Raw genomic sequence first — 21,936 nt, forward strand, 5'->3', positions numbered from 1 at the left:
CCTGGAGTACTGTGTGCAGTTCTGGTCTCCATACTTGAGGAAGGATATACTGGCTTTGGAGGCGGTGCAGAGGAGGTTCACCAGGTTGATTCCAGAAATGTGGGGGTTAGACTATGAGGAGAGATTGAGTCACCTGGGACAGAAACTCTCTGCAGTTCAGAAGAATGAGAGGGGATCTTATAGAAACATACAAAATTTTGGAAGGGCTATATAAGATAGAAGTAGGAAAGTTGTTTCCATTGGTAGGTGAGATTAGAACTAGGGTACATTGCCTCAAGATTCAGGGGAGAAGATTTAGGATGGAGATGAGGAGAAACTGTTTTTCTCAGAGAGTGGTGAATCTGTGGAATTCTCTGCCCAGGGAAGCAGTTGAGGCTTCCTCACTAAATATATTTAAGAAACAGTTAGATAGGTTTTTACAAACTTTGTACATAGAAAGGGAATTAAGGGGAAAAGGCAGGTAGATGGAGCTGAGTTTACGGACAGATCAGCTATGATCTTATTGAATGACGGGGCAGGCTCGATGGGCTGGAAGGCCTACCCCTGCTCTTATGTCTTATGTTCTTACGATAAAGTTGAAAACTGGCAAATATACTTCCTTTATGATTTTATGCTGGTGCACAATCTGTCATTTCTGGGTTATGGATAACTGTGTATGGGCAGTACTTATACAGCATTCACTCAAATTGAGGTTCTCTTAATCAGGACATCTCGATGTTTCTATCTGGTTGAACCACAAATCATACCGACCCTAGATGTATATTGCTTATGAAAGGTGGCTGTTAGCAGTGTTAGCTAACAAGCTGAGTTTGCATACAAGCCCTGGTGAAAGGGTTACATATCAATATAATATATTCTTTTTCAACACACATTTCTTCACACATGCTCAGATGACTTGGCTTCATGTTACATAAAATTGTTGCAGGCAATTTTTTCGGGAATTCAACCTCCCCCCTGCACCCCATAAAGCAGGGGTTGCCTGTATGGATGCACTTAACATACAACCTGAATTTGACTCGTATCCTCTTTTTGTTCCGTAGCGGATGCCACAAAATGATTCTTGGGAGAGCAGTAGTGATGACTCCGATACTGTATGCGTTTCTCCAGAGACACTTGAAAAGGGTACGTCTATTGTGACTGACGGTTTTGTTGTTAATGCAAGTAAATGTGTGCTCTGTCAGTCACATAACCCAAAATATCTGCAGTACATTGGATTTATGGCAGAGACAAGACTATTCAATCCAGCTGTTCTCCCTCACCACTGATGCTATGCAGAGTCCATTCTTTCTCCTCTTCATCCAGCCATGCTCTTCTGTTCCTCACTCCCTCATGTAATTATCTTTTGAATTCTTATCCATGCAGAAAGAATTCAAATCTAGTGGTTGGGCTGTTTTGTTTTGCATTGTTTAATATAGGTGTTGGAACAACCTTTTACAGAAGCACTTTAATTGCCTATCTACTCATTGTGGTAGTAGATTCTTTAAGGATTTGTGTTATTTTAGGGAATATTGAAGTTGGGGCTATACAGTGGCTGCCTAACTGAATATTGGAATGCTGTCCCTTATGTCAGCCTTTTGCTTTCTGTGTACTGGATTGAAGTATACATTCAGAGTCAACAAGATTGTTTTCTGGCTGATGTGAGCTGGGGCAGTCAGTGCTGTAGCACATACCTTTCTCCCCCAAGGACCTGCCTCTTCAAAACATCCTCAAAGACATGCTGCAAAATTTCCTGTCAGGGGTGAAGTGATGGTGCTTCCCAATGTTAAATAAAATCCCCATGGCCGTCCGTGGTGAGGACAGGCTCTTCGAAATGTCTGTTGTTGCCAGTCATTAACCAAAGTTTACCCTTGCTGATGAGTGGCCAGTGCCAACAACTCCCACAGACTCCATGCCAGAAAGCAAGAAGCACCAGTTCTATGTTACTTAAACATTATGGCAAGAGCTAAATAAAGACTGGCAGGATCACATAATGTTAAGCAAGAAGCTTAACTGCATATTATTAATCGCACAGTTTGAAATATCGATGTGATGAATTGGAATATACACACATAAAATTATAGTGTCAAATAATTTGCCAAACAGAATTAGTATGACCTTAATAACTTCTGCACCTCCATGGAACATGTGGTATTTTCCAGGTGCCTCTGCAGTGGGATTAGTTCGTGTCAAGTGGCTTGATTCTGTAGGAAAAGTCTTCAAACAGTGCAGCCCATCTGAAGCAGAACAACTGGGTAGTAGCTTCTGGGTGCCATGGTAGAGCAGCGGTTACCACGGCTACATTACAGCTTGGGGCGTTCTGAAGTCCGGAGTTCAATTTTGGTGCCGTTCCGTAAGGAGTCTTTGTACAGTATGTCCTCCTCATGGATTATGTGGGTTTTCCCTGTGTGCTCCAGTTTTGTCCCATAGTCCAAAGATGCACTGGTTAATTACTGGTTAATGCACTGGTAGGCTAATTAGTCAGTGTAGATTGTCCCGTGATTAGGTTAGGGTTAATCAGGGTTGTGGGGTTGCTGGGGTGGCGTGACTCAAAGGACCAGCAGTGCCTACACTGTGCAGTATTTCTAAAAGAATAAAATATTTAAACAAACAAAAGCTTCAGGATTTCTATTTAAACTATGGATGCGGGAAATGGTGATGAGCCTCCCAGTTCATTGTGGGTGATTTTATAACCACAACATACAGTGTAGTATTTCAGAACAGCTCACTGTAATTGTGTCAAATTTAAAATGAGGGAACTTCAGGGACAAGACAAAAATGTTGTGGGCAGTAACATTGAAAATATCAATTGAATAAAAATAAAACACTTTATTATCTTTTTGATGTATTTTAAAGACCTTGTCATTTGTATGAGTGCGAGAGGTGGTTAGGTTACTTTTGTAAGAACAATGAACTACTTTGTACATGTGAATTTCCAGGGTATTTATTACCCTCAACCTATCAGCGTTGATGTTTAAAAATGCATGCAGAAGTCTTCTTTCTTAATGCACAATGAAATGCTTTAATTCCTTCTGCATGCCTACTCAAGATCCCTTTTATTTGAACTAGCTGATTGATACTAAATGCAGGTGAGTGTAAAGCAATTAATGGCAGGTGTTATATTTTCTGAGCTTAAGTGATTTGGCGAACCTGCCTGTGCTGGTCTCATCTTACAGATCAGCAGGTATAATTGTAGCTAAGGTTTCGTCGTTGATGTTGTTGCTGTAATAGAACATCCATTAGTGACTTTACTCATCTGTATGGAAATTATTATCTCCAAAGTAAAATAGTGTGAGAGATGGAAATCTGAAATATGGGAAGGTTAAGAGTGTTATCGTAGAATCATTGTGCCCAGCTGAGTGAAGAAACACGAGGTGCTGAAGTGATCAAGCCCACTAATTGGTACTAAGGCACTTTACTTGTTCCTTGGGTTCCAACATCTGCTTGGGAGATTGCTTGCTAGGGAGTCAGGAGGAGGAACATGAAGCTCCAAAGTACAAGCCAACTGCATGCTATGGTAGGGGTTTCTTACAGCATTTACTTATCTCTGGTTTTCACCGAACCTTAGAGCCAAATGGTGAGAGGTTGCAGCAGAACGTCACTGTGCTGGTCCCCGGCGAATGGGGAAGATTGTGGTGAGGCGTGCCAGTGCCATCGGCAGTAAGAGAGTGAACGAGAACAGGATGGGAATTGAGTGTAGAAATGCATTCCAATTGGTCATTGGAGTCAGTGCATAGTTGCGGGTATTTCTGGTTGTGCTGGCATTTATCTTTAGGGGGAAAAAATGTTTTTGCTGATTCTTGATGAGAATACTGTTTGTAGCTAAAACCTCCTCTGTTTGAGGCCCTCTGTTGGTCGGATTCTCCCGTGGATGTTGCGCCCTACTTGTTTGCAAGCCAGTACAAAATGGAGAGCATGCGGCAGGCTCCCCCTCTCCAGTCAGCTGATGAATCCAAAGGAGCATCACAGACGGATACAGTGTGGCACCAGCGGCGTTGCAGGAGTTGCCAGTCAGCGTTGAACTCGACGTGGGACTGCCTTAAGGACTCCAGCTCCAGATATTTCTTTGGGGTTTATTCCTGAAGCCTTCCCCGTGAGTTGGTATAGCTGCAAGCCAGCAGGGATTTGAGATCAGAGTTTTCCTTCTCCATGATGAGCTGCCAACCATGGCCGACAAGCCCCATTTAACCAAAACGGCTGGTCTTAAGGCATCTTACAGCTTGTACCTCTTCTCTTGAGAGCAGAAACAATTCCATTTGCTGGGTGGTCCATGAAGGCTGTGAGCTGGACTTGGTTGTCAGAGACTATCTGAGATGCATGCCATTGGGAGTATTTAATAGGTAGTGGGAGCTTGTCCCCACTACTATTACCCGCCCTCGGCCCCCCAGCTATGACAACCTTCCCTGACTCGTTTATAATGAAAATAAATACTGGACCAGGAATTCTGCAGCAGAATTCCTTCTGAACATTTTCTGAAAATGTCTTTCTTTCGTTGCTACTTGATATGAAAAAATAGAATATGGGACTGTATGCTCTGGGAATGTGAGGGTGTACTGCAACTGGACACTGGACCCCAAAAGATTAAGTTCTTAAATCTGTATTACAGGTCTGTACAGATCTGCAGTCTCCAGAACAGAATCTGCTGCTGGTGGACAGGTTCCAGACCCAACAAAGCATGACAATGTTGCATACACCCCTGAAGACACCACAGGAGCCCACCTGTCTGCTGAGATTAGGAAACCAACCTCTGCTTCAGTTGAATACAGCCCACAGGTTCCAACAGTGCAGGAGCATTTAGTGCTGACAGAAGATGCACAGAGGACTCCAGAAGAGCCTGAGCACAGTAATCTGAATAGTGAGTAGCTTGGTTCTGAAAACTTTCTTACACTTGCAAGTCCAGAAGATGAATTTTGTTGGCAATGTTCAAGGCAAAAACTAATCACATTTCATTCTACATTTGTACCCTGACTCAAATTGTAATATTATGGAAATAGCAGATATTGCAATATCAACCCTTTATGGCAATGGGCTGGTCTACCCTAGTCCATCAGCCCAAGGATCACTGGCCTCACTATGTCTGAAAGCTCTGGTCTCGATTTCTACTGACTTTCTCAATTACTAAAATGTGTAGAAAGTAAATGTTACTTTTTCTGCAATCTTGTTTGTCTTGTTTGTTTTGTCTAAGTTTATCTCACAATTTAGATTGCATCAGACACAAACTCAGAATTATCTGCAATATTTTCTTTCAGTATTGGACTAAAATATTAATTCAAGTGTGACAATATGAATAAAGTAAAAGGCTCAAACTGTGGTAGAAATGGCTGGAAGGCTTGGTTAAGGTTGTTTTTAAGATGAGGGAAAGGTGGAACTGTGAAGATGTTGTGATGATGAAATTCAAAGATAGGTCATGGACATAACATAATTAACAGTGATGTGGTTTGGCGGTGGAGTTTTGTTATCTCCATTACTTAGCTGGAGGAAGATGATGGGTTTCATTCCTGAATTGGGACTTCGACTTCTGACAGTCAGTCACCTTTTTCAGTTAGTTTGTCATTTTTTGCTCCTTCTAAGATCAGTTTTCTTCACAGAATTTTGCCAACTTGACTGTGTATTAAGACAGATTTTCTTAACATGTGAAGTGGAGAGCAGACCTGCCCCTCTAATCTTCCAGCTAGTCATCCCAAGTTTGTGTGTATTTCAGTACTGAGAGTGAAACTGTAATGAATATATTGCACATTCTATGAACTAAGAAATTTCTGATAGAAGTCAGTGGAGAGTCAACATTCTTTGTGTTTCAGATCATACAGTCACAACTGTAGCATCCCCAGTGCGGGAGAACATCAGGGATGTGCAGAAGCCAAAAAAGACAGTGGCCGTTCATTATAAAGGCGCACCGATCTACCAGACCTCAGCAACCAGTGACAAAAAGAAAACAGTTACCTCAAACATTTCCCACATTCCAAAATGGAAGAACCAAGTCAAGGAAAGTGGAGAAGTAACCTCTGAGAAACCTGAAGATGTAACATCTGAGCAGGGTAATGTATAGTGCATACAACTGTATAAAATACAATTACTCTTTAAGGCCAGGCCTTCATTTGCTGTTAGACATAGAGCTGATTGAGTCTAGTCCTATCACTTGAGCATGACTGATTCATTATACCCCCTCAAGCCCATTCTTCTGTCTTCTCCCTGTAACATTTGATACCCTAGTTAATCACCAACCTGTCAACCTCTACCTTAAATAGACAAAGGTCAATATTTATTGTCCAGCCCCAAATGTCTCCGGGAGGTTGGTAATGAGCCAGCTTTTTAAAGCTGTGCAGTTTGTTTGAGGCTAATCCCACAGAGCTAGTGGGTCGGCTATTCCAGGATTTAGAAATGCTGCTGATGAAGCAGTGATATGTTTCCAGTTAAGGATGGGGTGCAGGTATGAGAATTGGCACTTGGTGTGCCTGTTTCTCTGTCCTTTTGCACTGATGCACCTAAAACCTGGAATACTCTACTAGCTGAGGTACACCAGGCTAGTACTGTGGAACGTTTCAAAAAACTTCAAAAAACTTACTTTTTAGATTTGGCCTAGATATAGGATTACTTAATGCCTGCTGATCTTGACTACATTTATATAATTTGGTATATTCAATTATATTTTATTCCATTATCATGTTTGTCTTTACATATTTTTAAGTTTCTCTCATATTTTATGATATTGATTTATCTTTTCAACCCATGTAAAGCACTTTGATCCAGTATCTTAATGTATGAAAGGTGCCAAATAAATAAAAGTTATTGTTGAATGTTGCCAGCTTGGGAGGTGCTGTTGGGGTAACCTGGTGAAGTAAAGTCAGCACAAGAGGCCTAAGGTTTAGGAGATGTTGTTAGCTAAATTGAATAGGTTAGGACTGTATTTGTCAGAACATAAGACTGAGAGGAGATTTGAGAGATGTATACAAAATCATGAGGGGTATAGATCGGGTAAATGCAAGCAGGCTTTTTCCACTGAGTGTGGGTGGGTCTACAACCCTAGGTCTGGCGTAAGGGTCAAAGGTGAAAAGTTTAAGGAGAGAATGAGGTGAAACTTCTTCACTCATAGGGTCGTGAGAGTACGGAATGAGCTGCCAGCACATGCGCATTCAAGCTTGAATTCAACGCTTAAGAGAAGTTTGTAGATGGATTGTAGGGATATGGAGGCCTGGTGCAGGTTCATGGGAGTTTAAATGGTTTCAGCATGGACCAGAAGGGCCAAAGGGCCTGTTTCTGTGCTGTGATTCTCAAAGACTATGACTCAGTAACAATAGTAACTGCAATACGTCTTGAAGAGAGCATACATTACTTCCATTATGTGATAGTAGTAAAGGGGATAAATATTTTGGGTAATCAGTCAAGCAGGCTGCATCGTGCTGGATTGTGTCAATTTTCCTGAAAGCTGTTGAAACTGCACCCATCCAACCTAGGGGGAGAACGTCAGGCTTGGACAAAACGGGTGCCGCAGGATTCTCAGTCCCTGTCCTGCTCTTGCAACCACAGTATTTATGGCTGATCCATTTACAGTGCTTATAAGAAATTATTCACCCCCCACCCCACCCCAGAAGTCTTCATGTTATATTGTTTTACAGCATTGAAACTGTGAACTTAACGGCTTTTTTTTTACACCGATCATCAGAAAATGACTCTTCCGGATCAAAGTGAAAACAGTTCTCTACAAACTGATCTAAAGTAATTACAAATTTAAAGCACAAAGTAATTGATTGCTAAGTATTTGCCCCCTTCAAGTCAGTGTTTAGTAGATGCACCTTTGGCAGCAATTACAGCCTTGCGTCTGTGTGGATTGGTCTCTATCAGCTTTGCACATCTGGACACTGCAATTTCCCCCCGTTTTTCTTTTGAAAACTGCTCAAGCTCTATCAGATTGCATGGGGATCGTGAGTGAACAGCCCTTTTCAAGTCCAGCCACAAGTTTTCAATTGGACTGAAATCTGGACTCTGACTTGGCCACTCCAGGACATTAACTTTGTGTTTCCTAAGCCATTCCTGTGTAGCTTTGGCTTAACGCTTGAGGTTGCTGTCTTGCTGGAAAACGAATCTTCTCCCAAGTCGCAGTTCTCCTGCGGACTGCATCATGTTTTCCTCCAGGATTTCCCTGTATTTGCTGCATTCATTTTACCCTCTACCTTCACAAGCCTTCCACAGCCTGCTGTAGTAAAACATCCCCACAGCATGATGCAGCCACCACTATGCTACACGGTAGGGACGGTGTGTTTTTATGATGTCAGTCTAATAGCCAAAAAGCTCAATTTTGGTTTCATCAGACCATAGAACCTTTTTCAACTGACTTCAGAGTCTCACACCTGCCTTCTGGAAATCTTGTGGCTTTCTCATTGCCACTCTCCCATAAACCTGCAACAGGTGAAGCACCTGGGCAGCAGATGTTGTATGCAGTCTCTCCCATCTCAGCCACTGAAGATTGTAACTCCTCCAGTGTTGCCATAGGTCCCTTTCTTGCACGGTCCCGTTTTTGAGGATGGCTTGCTCCAGCCAGATCTACAGCTGTGCCATATTCTTTCCATTTCTTGATGATTGACTTAACTGTAGTCCAAGGGATATTCACTGACTTGGGAATTTTCTTGTACCCATCTCCTAACTTGTGCTTTTCAATAACCTTTTCATGGAGTTGCTTGGAGTGTTCTTTCATCTTCATAGTGTAGTTTTTGCCAAGATACTGACTCAGCAGCTGGTGGACCTTCCAGATACAGGTGTACATTCAATTGAAACATCTTAACTGCACACAGGTCCCCAAAGACAGATCTCTATTTAACTAATTATGTGACTTCTAAAGCCAATTGGCTGCACCAGTGATGACTTGGTGTGTTATATTAAAGGGAGGTGAATACTTATGCAATCAATTATTTCATGTTTTATATTTATAATTAATTTAGATCAATTAGTAGAGATCTGTTTTCACTTTGACAGGAAAGAGTCTTTTTCTGTTGATCAGTGTCAAAAAAAAGGCAAATTAAATCCACTATGATTCAATGTTATAAAACAATAAAGCATGGAGACTTCCAAGGGGGCCGAATACTTTTTATAGGCACTGTATGCTTTGAGGCAGTGGTGACCTCTTTTCCCCTCTACCTATCAAAAGTGGGAGTGTTGTATTTTGAGAAATACCTACCTGGTCTTTTTTGACATGAAGAAAATAGTTGTATAAACATAATTAGATTCATGTGCCTTGACTTTTTCCTCAAGAAAATAGCCAAAAACGGTATGAAACTCTGTTTTGATTGGAAGCAGGCAAGAGTTCCGCGATACTGCTACAGTTGTATGTTATAATAAACCCAACAGTGTTAATATCTTATCATAACTGGGGTAGCGTGTTTTATCTTTATCATCAGCTCAGTTCATTTCAGTGTAACCTTACATAGCAGTGACTGGATTTGTCATTAATTGGATCTTGCTCTTTTAATGTACTAGGTTCACGAGTTTTACCTCCAACCATTGCTACTGAAGACCAACAAGCACATCAGCCACTGGAAGGACTGGATTTATCACCAACGCCACAAATTCCAAGGCTTAAGAGGACCCTAGAAACAACAGGTGAAAATTCACATGCATTTGTTGAAGATCTGAAGCAATCAAGTAAAGGTCTGCCAGGTAAGAACAGAGCTGCTCAGGTGACTGACCCAGGAAAGGCTGCCTTCCAACCTACTCCCAGAATAGCTAAGTATCAGACGTCCTCTTCCGATGATGAGGAAGAGAAAAGTCATAAGCCAGGTGCCGTTTTCACCATCAGTGCCTTGGGTAATAAGCATTCTGAAGATGAAGTACTCACTGATCCCAGCCATTTTAAAAACCTGAAGCAGTTTTGGGAAAAAGAAATTGATTCCAATAAAGGAAACAATGCTACTTCCACAATTCCATTCAGAAAAGTTAGATCACCAGATCGTAGAAGCAGCCTGACTGAAATGAAACATTTTACAGAGGCTGAGTCAAAGTCCAGGGAAAGTCTTCCAACCAGTGTCTCGTCAAAACTGGAACCACTAGGAAGATTGCCAGGTCCTTGTTCCTCTGAGGAAGAGGAAAAAGTCACCCAATTGACTAAAACTAGCAAGTTGCCTCCAGTTCCCACTCCAAGAACCAAAACAACTATCGAAGTGGGAAAGAATGATGTGACTACATCCACTGATAAAGCAACCAAAGCATTTGTCCAGAGAACTTACAGCAGTGACGATCAAGCACAAGACAACAGTGTTCCAGAATCCATTCAATGTGGAAAACCTACAAGCACAAAGATGTCCAGTAGCTCCAGTTCAGATGAATCTTTACCTGTCATGAAAAACAATCACAATGCATCTGTTGATGTTGTTGAGGAAACTGTAAAAGAGAAGATTCTTTCACCAAAGGAGGATGCAAGAAAGGAGATGCACGAGAAACTAAAGAAATTGGCAGCTGAATCAGCCTTGTATGATGCAGCTTCAATTACCCACTCCACTGCGACAAAGGTTGATGAAGACATTTCTAAGGAGAGCCAAATATCTTCTGACAATAGCTGGAAGCAGGAGACCAGGGCACCTTTGAAACATGGCACATGTCATCCCTTACCGAACGACAATGAAGAAACCACATCAAATTTTGTATCGACATTGGACTTGGAAACTGTTGCAGTAAAAAATGAGTTGGCTGATAATTCTCTAAAGAGCCAGGTAGAGAGCCTGGCGAACAGGTCACCTGATATTGATAGAATTGAACCTGAGACCACAGGGAACTCTAAGAAGCATGTGATACTGAGAAGTGCAAGTGAAGAATCAATAAAATTAGCCAATAAGGCACATTCTGGAGATAAAGATGTGCAAATATCATCTATGGAAGATCTCCAGTGTGCGGTCAATTTGTCCCCTGTAGTGGATAAGAAACCTCTGGCCCTCACTAGTACATACAGCAGTGATGATGACCTAACAAGCAAAGCAGCAGATAGAAGTTCCAGAAATCCAGTGGAGCAGTCTTCACCTGTTGTTCTTTGTATCGATGATTCGGAGAGTAACATTGATTTTCAGAGGACAGAATCAGGTTTGATTTTTCATATATGTACAGTAATTTTTCAATACTTAAAAGTTTAATATTAAGAATCCTGACACTTAACTGCTATTAATCTTCACACTTTAAATAAAAAAATGTGCTTTAAAGTTCTTGACATATCCCCCAAAAACTGTATTTAATTCAATATGCAGGCCATTAGTAATTGCTGCTCTAACTTGTGTGCGTTGGTCGTGAACTATACAAAGGTCATGTTTAACTTTGTGGTACCTGTAGTGATTAAATAAATCTTTCCCTTTAAATTGAGAAGGATCATAGGTGACTGATAAACACTAGTCTGGGTATAAAGAATTTTTAGAAAAGGTTAAGTTTCCTTCATTTGGGACAAGACATTTCTTAACTACCTCTCAGAAGTTTTAATTTGAAGTTGAAGTCAGGTGGGTGAGAAAAGTCAAGGGGTAGGAGAAGGAGGAATCTTATAGGACAGGAGAATGGACCATGGGAGAAAGAGGTGACTCAGGGAGAAGTAAAAGACAGGTAAGAAGAGGTAAAAGTTGGGAATAGAAGAAAGGGGGATGGGGGGGTGGAGTTTGTTTACCGGAAGGAGAATTCAATATTCATGTCATCAGGTTTGAGGCTACCCAAACGGAATATAAGGTGTTGTTCCTATACTCTGAGGGTGGCCTCATCTTGGCACAAGATCGTCAGAACGGAATTGGAATTAAAATGTTTGGCGACCAGGAAGTCCTGTTTGTGGTGGATGCTGTGGAGGTGCTTGATGGAGCAGTCCCAGAATTTACAACGGGCTGTATCAGGAGCACCAGACACAATAGATGACCCCATCAGATTCACAGGTGAAGGACTGTTTGGGACTCTGAATGGAGGTGGTGTCTGGGATACATAGGCCACTCGCAAGGATAAGTGCCTGGAGGGAGATTAGTGGGGAAGGACAAATGGACAAGGGAATTGCGGGGAGAGTGACCCTTGTGGAAAGTCAGGTGGGGGGGTGCGGTAGGTAATGATAAGTTTAGTGGCAGGATCCTTTGAAGATGGTGGAGATGGCAGAAGTTGCGGAGGATAATGTATTGGATATGTATGCTGTTTGGGTGGTAGGTAAGGACAAGAGGAACTTTATCACTACTAAGGCGGCAGGAAGATGGGGTGAGCGTGGACGTATGAGAAATGGAGGAGATGTGGGTGAGGGCAGCATCAAAAGTAAGGGAGGGAAACCCCCTTCTTTAAAGAAGGACATCTCTGATGTCCTGGAATGGAAAGCCACTTCCTGGGAACAGGTGCGGTGGTGGCGAAGAAACTGAAAAAAGAGAACCGCATTTTTACAGGAGATAGGGTGGGAAGAGGTATAGTCAAAGTAACAGTGGGTCAGTAGATTTATAAAAGACATCGGTTGACAGTTTGTCTCCTGAGGTGGAGACAGACAGGTCAAGAAAGGGGGTGGGGGGAGGTGTCAGAGTTGGACCAAGTGAATTTAAGGGCAGGGTGGAAGATGGAGGCAAAGTTGATAAAATTGACAAGCACCATATGGGTACATGAAGCAGCGCCAATGCAGTTGTCAATCTAGTGGAGGAAGAGTTGGGAAGTATAACCAGGGAAGGCTTCGAATATGGACTGTTCTACATAGCCAATAAAGAGGCAGACATAACTGGAACCCACGAGAATGCCCAAGGCTATCCTTCAGATTTGGAGAAAGTGTGAGAAGCTGAAGGAAAAATTGTGGAGCGTGAGGACGGTTCTGTCAGATGGTGGAGGGGGATTGGTTGGTTCTTCTGTCAAGAAAGAAGGGGAGGGCTTTGAGGTTTTCCTGATGGGGGATAGAAGTGTATAGGGACTGAACATCCATGGTGAAGATGAGGCAGCCAGGACCAGGGAATTGAAAGTTACTGAGGAGATCGAGGGCAAGAGAGGTGTCACAGATGTAGATGGGAAGGACTGAACCAAGAGGGACAGAATGGAATTGAGATATGAGGACATGAGTTCAGCGGGGCAGAAGGAGGCATAGACACTAGGCCCACCTAGACAATCCAGTTTGTGGATTTTGGGTAGGAGGTAGAAGGAAGCAATGTGTGATAAGAGAACTATGAGTTGGTGGTAGTCGATGGGAGTTCTCCAGACTGGATGAGGTTTTAAAACTGGTTAAAGTAATGGCATAACAGATATTGTAACCACTGGTCATTTTATGGAGTATTAATGGGGAACACCAATGAAATATACTGTAATAAAATACGTTGGTTAACAGAATAGAGAGCGCACATGTTAAAAACTGAAAGAATTTGATATATTTTAAAAAGGCTTAATCTTGATGGATGTCTACTTCTACATTTTAAGCATTCTCTGCTTACAAATTAAGACTGTAATGTCCAGATAATTGGATTGGAAAGTGCTTTACTACCGTATCTAAGCATGCATGGTTATCAGCAGGACGTATGAATGATTTAGAGTTGGTTTGTGCTTTCCTCAATTTTTGTTCCATTAAGGGGGTACTTCTCGTTATATACTTTCTTTTTCCAAGTTTGCTCCAGTGAAAGAAATGCCCTGCCTCAGAAACGGAAGTTTGATGCTCAAGTGTACTCTGCTGTTAATGTTATCAGAAGTGTTTTAAAATATTGTTCTAATCTGCTTCAGGACCTACTTATGGATTGTCCCCTGTTATGAGGGCCTTGGCCAGAGCCAGAAAGGCTAATGCTAAGAGCATGGACAACCTCATCTCTACTCTAGACAGTAAGTACTGGCCTTGTTCGAAAGTTCAACTTTACTTTTAGCTATTTTGAGTTTCAATGGAGGAATTAACATTTTATTCAGAGGGAAAAAAGTATTTTCATTACAAGGTTCGCAGATCCTCTGTTTATTATTTTGGCATATTATCAAGGTTATGGGGACAAATTGATTTGCATACTGTAAAATCCCATAGCTGGTGATAAGATTAAAATTCTGGCAAAGGTTGTGGAATTGATGTTGGATAAGGCAGTGGAAAACTTTGTTGCTCATTTTAAAACTGTGCAATTGAACAGGATAATGGGACAGAGTTGAAAAGTCACCTGAAAGACAATCCTTTCTACATTGTAGCATTTCCTCTGCACCAAGCTGTGAATAATGTGGAGATGGCTGCTGTGTTCTCCTACATGGAAGTAATTATTAGAGTTAAACCATTAATAGTTAAAATTAGTTTCTAATCTTTTGGCTGATGGAATATTGTATTAACATGTCTGGAGTTAAACAGAGTACACTGCAGCTCAAGTTCACCTTCTATAGGCTACTGAGTGGAAAAAGAAACAATCATTCTCAGGACTTTTGAAAAAACTTGTGCACTGTCAGAATAGCTAAATATTGAAAGTACTGGTTCTCTCATACAAAATTTTGATCAGGCTGTATTAAGATTCTGTGTCCAATTTTCATTTTCTTATGTACTCTGGGGTAGACTGGAAGAGGATTTATATAAAGAAGATGTACGTTTGACTGACATGCACTTTGATGCCTTGTTGTTATCAACGCGGAGCAGAACCTATTTATTTTGGAAAAAGACACATTTGGATTTAGGCCCGTTTAAAAATAATGAAATGACTTGATAAGGTTTTTTGTCATTTTGCACGCCACAGTCCCGAGCAGACACTGGATTACATAGAGGAGAGAGAGTTGAAAAGAAGAGAGAGGGAACAATCAACACATTTTGCTTGCCACAGTTCCCAATGAGAAATTGGATTGTGCATAATTAGGCACTTGTCAAGGGGCAATAAAAAGAAGTTAGGTTTAAGTGGAGTGGCCATTGTGTGAGTGGGCCAGTGTTAGAGTGGGGAGTAGAGGCTTTGGCTCATTGAGGCTTCCCCAAGGAGAAGGAGGCCATGGGTCATCTTTTTTTTTCATTATTTATTCTTTTTGCACATTTGGAACAGTTGTGATGTCAGACAGGATACTGAAATTCTCCTCCTGTGGGATGTGGGAAAACAGGGAGGCCTCTGGTATCCCTGATGACTATATCTGCAAGAAGTGCATCTAGCTGCAGCTTCTAACAGACCATGTTAAAGTGTTGGAGCTGGAAATGGGTGAACTCCCTATCATTAGGGAGGCTGAAGGGTTGATGGACAAGGTTATGGGGAGGTAGTTACACCCAAGGTACAGGACACAGGTAACTGGGATTACAGTCAGGAGGGGGAAAGGGGATAGACAGCCAGCACAGAGTATCCCTATGGCTGTTCTCCTCAACAATAAGTATACTGCTTTGAATAGGTGTTCTGCTTAGTGGTTTTACAAACAGAGGCAATGTGTAGTGAGGAGAGACTGTTGATAGGGCAAAACTGCAGTCAGCAGGATGAGTTACAATGTAAAAGATGGACAAAGTCGGAAGTCTGAATACAGGACTAAAGGCTTTATATTTGAATGTGCGCAGTATACTGGATAAGGTAGATGAACTTGTAGCACAGTATGGCATGTATGATGTTGTAGGCATCACTGAATCATGGCTGAAAGAAAATTACAGCTGGGAGCTTAATGTCCAAGGATACACAGTACCGAAAGGACAGGCAGGAAGGCAAAGGTTGCTCTATTGCTAGAAAATGAAATCAAATCGCTAAAAGGAGGTGACATAGGATTGAAAAGTATTGAATCACTGTGGATAGAGCTGTGGAACTGTAAGAGTAAAAAGACCCTGATATGAGTTGTATACTGACCTCCAAATGGTAGTGAGGATGTGGTCTGCAAATAGATAGAAAATGCAAGCCAAAATGGCAATGTTACAGTAGTCATGGGGATTTCACCATGCAGGTAGATTGGGGAAAATCAGGCTGGTGCTGGATTCCAAGAGAGCAATATCTAGAATGCCCATGAGATGGCTTTTTAAAGCAGCCTGAGGATGTCTACTAGGGGATCAGCTATTTTGGATTGGGTGTCGTGCAATGAACTGGAATTGATTTGAGAGCCCAAGGTAAAAGAACCCTTAGGGGAAAGTGATCATAATGTGATCAAATTCACCCGGAAATCTGAGAAGGGGAAGTTAAAGTCAAATGTATCAGTATTACCATGGAATAAAGGGATTGCAGAGGCATGAGAGAGGAAATTGATTGGAGAAGAACTCTGGCTGGAATGACGGCAGAGCACCAATGGTTGGAATTTCTGCAAGCAATTCGGAAGGCGCAGGATATAAACATTCCAAAGAGGAAGAAATATTCCAAAAGAAAGATGACACAACCGTGGCTAATATGAGATGTCAAAGCCAACATAAAAGCCAAAGAGAGGGCATATAGTAGAGGGAAAACTAGTGGGAAGTTAGAAGATTGGAAAGCTTTTAAAAACCAACAGATGGCAACTAAAAAAAAGTCATTAAGAAAGAAAAGATGGAATATGAATGTAAGCTAGCCACTAATATTGAAGAGGATACCAAAAACAACTACTTATACATAAAGTGTAAAAAAGGGGCAATGGAAAATGATGCTGGAAAGGTAATAATGGGGGAGAGGAAATGGACGAATTGAATAGCCATTTTATATCCGTCTTCAATGTGAAAGACACTAGCAGTATGCTGGAAGTTTCAGGTGTCAGGGGGCATGAAGTGTGTGAAGTTACCATTCCTAGGGAGAAGGTTCTTGGGAAACAAAAAGATCTGAAGGTAGATAAGTCATCTGGCCCTGATGGTGTACAGCCCAGAGTTCTGAAAGAGGTGGCTGAAGAGATTGTGGAGGCATTAGCAATGATCTTTCAAGAATCACTAGATTCTGGAATGGTCCCAGAAGACTGGAAAGTTGCAAATGTCACTCCACTCTTCAAGAAGGAAGAGAGGCAGAAGAAAGGAAATGATAGACCAGTTAGCCTGACCTCAGTTGGTTGGGAAGATGCTGGAGTTGATTGTTCAGGATGAGGTCTCAGGGTACTTGGAGGCATATGATAAAATAAACCAGAGTTAGCCTGGTTTCCTCTTCTCTGAAGAAATAACAAGCAGGGCAGACAAAGGAAAGTTGGTTGATATTGTGTACTTGGATTTTCAGAAGGCCTTTGACAAGGTGCCTCAAGCGAGGCTGCTTAATAAGTTACGAGCACACGGTATTACAGGAAAGATTCTAGCATGGATAAAGCGGTGGCTGATTAGCAGGAGGCAAAGAGTGGGAATAAAGGGAGCCTTTTTTGGTTGGCTGCCGGTGACTAGTGGTGTTCCACTGGGGTCTGTGTTGGGACTGATGCTTTTTATGTTGCATAGCAATGATTTTGATGATGGAATTGATAGCTTTGTTGCAAAGTTTGCAGACAATATGAAGATAGGTGGGGGGGCAGGTAGTTTTCAGGAAGTAGAGAGACGACAGAATGATTTAGATATATTAGGAGAATGTGCAAAGAAGTGGCAGATGGAATACAGGTACGGGAAGTGTATGGTCATGGACTTCGGTAAAAGAAGACTGTTTTCTAAATGGAGAGAAAACACAAAAAACTGAGGTGCAAAGGGACTTGGGAGTCTTTGTGCAGGATTCCCTAGAGCTTAATTTGCAGATTGAGTCTGTGGTGAGGAAGGCAAATGCAATGTTAGCATTCATTTCAAGGAATCTGGAATATGAAAGCAAGGATGTAATGTATCTACAGGAAGGATGTAAAAGATTGCATGAGTGCAGAGAAAATTTACAAGGATCTTGCTGCACTTGAGGACCTGAGTTACAGGGAAAGGCTGAATAGGTTAGGATTTCATTCCTTAGAACATAGAAAATTGACGGGAGATTTGATAGAGCCATACAAATTGAGGGGAGGATTATATACAGGGTAAATGCAAGCAGACATTTTCCAATGAAGTTGCGTGAGACTACAAATAGATGGTAGGGGTTAAAGGTAAAAGGTGAACTATTCAAAGGGAACATGAGAGAGCATCTATAAGGAGAAGCACTGTCGACGTTTCGGGCCGAGACCCTTCACTCGAAACGTTGACGGTGCTATAGATACTGCCTGGCCTGCTGTGTTCCACCAGCATTTTGTGTGTGTTATTTGAATTTCCAGCATCTGCAGATTTCCTCATGTTTGGAACACGAGAGAGAGCTTTTTCACTCAGAGGGTGTGTGGAATGAGCTGACAGAGAATGTTGTGGATTCAGGGTCAATTTCAACACTTAAGAGAAATGTGTGGCTGGGAGGTGTATGGAGGGCTATGGTCTGGGAGCAGGTCAATGGGACTGGGCAGATTAATGGTTCAGCACACACTGGATGGGACGAAGGGCCTGTTTCTGTGCTGTACTGTTTCCTGACTCTAGGTAAATGTGAATATCTTATTTCAGGTATGGGAAAGGGAGGATAAGGGTGTTTAAGAACAAATTGTGAAAATGTTGAGGTATTTTTAGAAGCGGTTGATCTGTGAAGATACAGTCAATGTGTAGAGAATGAGGAGATTTACCAAAGATGATCAAAAATGATGTGGACAAAGTCTCATAACAGGCAGGAATGTAGTGTAGAATGTAGGTTCTACTCTGGCATTTCCCCTCTATCAACAGATTGTGCCTGTATTTGATAAACACTACACGTAGGAAGAAGCTATTGCTCATTTTGTTTGCACAGTAAGAGTACATTTCTCTTCCACGTGCTTACTATTTTCCTTCCTGCCTGTATGTTATAACTGGAACATTAGTTGTTGTTATGTTTAATGTAACCAGGTAAAAATTATGTGTAGCTTTTCTGATTCTATTTCAATACTGCATAAAAATAACTTCTGTGGCTGTTATACCATCATTGAAGCGTACTAACTAATGGATAATACAGAGTGTACAAAGCTCTTAGAAGTACTGACAGTTGTGATGGAGATACAGGAGGCTGCAGGTGAAACAAACTGCAGGAGGAGGACAGGCAGTATCTGTGGGGGGAAGGGCGAGGAGGAGCAACTGTCGATGGTAAAGACCTGGGATAGTGGATTAAACCAGCAGGTAACTGGCTTACTCCTGTGAAGTCAGTGTTGGTGCTTCACAAAGTGATCATCGAATCTGTAGTTGGCTGCTCCACTCTGGAGGGAACCCCAGTGAATAATGAATGCAGAAAGTGCCAGTTGATGGGGGGGGGGTGTCAGGGGGTAGTAGACATGGATTGAACTAGGGAGTCGTGAAGGAATGAACTCAATGAATAAAAGGGGAGGTGAAGGGAATTGTTCAGGGTACAAGCTCAGTCTCCTTTCATACCTTAGTATTTTGAATGTTTCTAATTTTGATTCAGATTTCTCATGAGGATATTGCTTTAGCTGACCTAATCTGCCAGCTCGGTGAATGTATTCATAAACTGGCCAACAGACAGAGTTCAGTTTTATTTTTTTTCCCTTACAGGAGAAACAATCACTTCCTTGGTGAATGACAATGAAACAAAAGGAGACGGTGAGGGATTAATTATGAAAAGTTTGAATGACTTCTATTGTTTTCTACAATGGCATTCTTATTGATGAATTTGGAAATGGTATCTGAAATGTGTGAAGTTTTTCATTTCAGGAAATCATTCAGAACCACCATTGAAATAACATTGAGAAATTATTAAATGAGATCACATCTCAAACCTATATATATTTATTTTTTTCTGATCTGAATAGAACAATAGACATTTCAATGGCAGAGTATTTTAATGGTATGAACTTCCTAATAGTAAAGTACTTAGGGCTTTACTATCCCGAGCCATTGATATACAATGTGTTTTCCACCTTTTTAAAGAGGCTTGCATTTTGTTTGAAATATGTTCATGGTCTTCTGCTGCCGTGGCCCATCCACTTCAAGCTTGGATGTGTTGTGGATTCAGAGCTGCTGTCCTGTACACCACTGTTGTAACGTGTGGTTATTTGAGTTACTATTGCCTTCCTGTCAGCTTATACCAAACTGGCCATTCTCTTTTGACCTCTCTCAACAACAAGGCGTTTTCGCCCACAGAACTGCTGTTCACTGGATGTAATGTTTTGTTTCTCGCACCATTCTCTAGAGATTGTTGTGTGTGAAAAGCCCAGGGGATCAGCAATATCTGAGATATTCAATCAACCGTGTCTGGCGTCACCAATCATTCCACAGTCAAAGTCACTGTGATCACACTTTTTCCCCATTCTGATATTTGGTCTGAACAACAACTGAACCTTCTGACCATGTCTGCATGATTTTATGCATTGAGTTGCTGCTACATGATTGGCTGATTAGATATTTGCATTACCAAGCAGGTGTACAGGTCTACCTAAAACGATGGCAACTGAGTGTAGGTACATAATAAAGAAATAATTCTCAATTTCACCGATTATTGGTGATTCAATAATGGGTTGGAACGACTTCCCAGCATGTCACAGACTGATGTGAGGAATAGAAACATGTTTTTGTGTGTCTCAAGTGAACTGGATATATCTCAGTCATTAATTCACTTTATCTGGGCACGCGGCCATTTTAAAAGTACTGCCTGTTAATTAATACGGACTCTCCCAAGGCAATTTTCCTGTATTTGGCTTTTTTTTGTAATTTATTGATCTAGAAATAACAGCTGCTAACAGAATGGTCAAATTTCTTCCACTCCCTTTGTTGGAAAAGTTGACGTATTTCCAAACCATTGACGTGATGACCTTCAACCCAATATTCCGTCTGTACAGAAGGCATTGTAAGAAAACAATGGATGTTCCTTCTATCCCGTAACATGTTTTCTTGTGAGAATTGCACCCATAATGAGCTCAATTTAACTGTACGATAAGTCTTTGAAAACAATTTCAGGTAGTAACCTATTAAAGTTCAAATAAAGTTCAAAATAAATTTATTATCAAAGTGTACTATATGTTACCATAAACTACCTTGAGATCCATTTTCTTGCAGGCATTTACAGGGAAAATGAGAAATGCAATTAAATTTTTTGGAAAAGCTATACATAGGACTCAAGATTATTTAATGTCATTTCCTGTACAGAAGTGTAAATGAGCACAAAATAATTGTTACTCTGGATCTGAAACAGCACAAAAAAACCCTACAGAGGATAAAGAGCACAATAATAATAAAAACACAATAAATATAAATACATAAGAAAGCTTAAATACCAAGACAAAGGCAAAGACTGACAACTTCCAATGTGTAATATGCAAAAAGACAAACTGTGAAAATAATAAAAATACTGAGAACTGAGTTGTAAAGAGTCCTTGGAGGTGAGTGTGTAGATCACAGAATCAGTTCAGTCAGGGTGCCCAAGATCACTGAACTGTTCCTGAAACTGGCAGTATAGGAACTAAGGCTTCTGTATCTCCTGCTCGATGGTGGTCACGAGAAGAGGGCATGGTCTGGGTGGTGGGGGTCTTTGATTGATGCTGCTTTCTTGTGGCAGCGCTCCATGTAAATGTACTCGATAGTGGGGAGACCTTTGCATGTGGTGGACTGGCCTATATCCCCCACTTTCTGTAGTACACTTTGTATAGTGTATACACTTTTGGTATCCTGCTGTGTTAAAACTTTGTCATTAATGCTTTGTTTTCTGTTGGACTATTTTACTCCACATTTAGTGGAAGTTGAACCTTTTCCTTGGGATATTCTCCATGTGCGCTAATATCCTCCCATATCCTAAAGATGTGCTGGGCATTTAAATTTGCCGTAGTAAATTTCTGTTGGTGTAGGAGATGGTAGGAGAATCAGGGGAGAACTAATGTCCATCATTTGATGCTAAACATTATGAAGTAATGTGAAGTTTATGCAAAGTGCGTTAGCTTCAGGTATTGAGATTGACTTTAATACTATAATAAATAATCCCTTTTGCTAGATTCCAGAGTTTGGATTTGATATGGACATTACAGTGGTGTTAAAGTAAATTATGATTTTCATTATTAAAATATGCTTTTAAAATGTTTAAATTACTTCCTTTGGTCAGTAATGCTTCTCTGGGCAATTGGCTAAAGAGAACCACTAAATCTGGCAACAGTTATGGATCATTGAGTTAGGAGGAGTTACTAGGCCTTCAGAGAAAGAAGCACTTAATATCA

The 21,936-nt window shown here is 41.2% G+C and overlaps 1 protein-coding gene across 7 annotated transcripts in view; it reads left to right on the forward strand.

Annotated features, from left to right (window-relative positions):
• The window catches only part of LOC140734305 (synaptotagmin-like protein 2), a 100,762-nt gene that overhangs the window by 55,708 nt on the left and 23,118 nt on the right, over positions 1-21,936 (forward strand). For 3 of the 7 annotated variants that reach the window (XM_073058084.1, XM_073058086.1, XM_073058085.1), the window contains exons 6-12: positions 1,041-1,122; positions 4,583-4,831; positions 5,775-6,011; positions 9,445-11,037; positions 11,634-11,858; positions 13,645-13,740; positions 19,289-19,336. In XM_073058084.1, the coding sequence (XP_072914185.1) occupies positions 1,041-1,122; positions 4,583-4,831; positions 5,775-6,011; positions 9,445-11,037; positions 11,634-11,858; positions 13,645-13,740; positions 19,289-19,336 (2,530 nt within the window). The remainder of the gene's footprint in view (positions 1-1,040; positions 1,123-4,582; positions 4,832-5,774; positions 6,012-9,444; positions 11,038-11,633; positions 11,859-13,644; positions 13,741-19,288; positions 19,337-21,936) is intronic. The other 4 variants (XM_073058088.1, XM_073058087.1, XM_073058089.1 and 1 more) reach the window with 4 other exon arrangements.

This window comes from Hemitrygon akajei, chromosome 10 (genome assembly GCF_048418815.1).
Source record: "Hemitrygon akajei chromosome 10, sHemAka1.3, whole genome shotgun sequence".
Taxonomy (NCBI): domain Eukaryota; kingdom Metazoa; phylum Chordata; class Chondrichthyes; order Myliobatiformes; family Dasyatidae; genus Hemitrygon; species Hemitrygon akajei.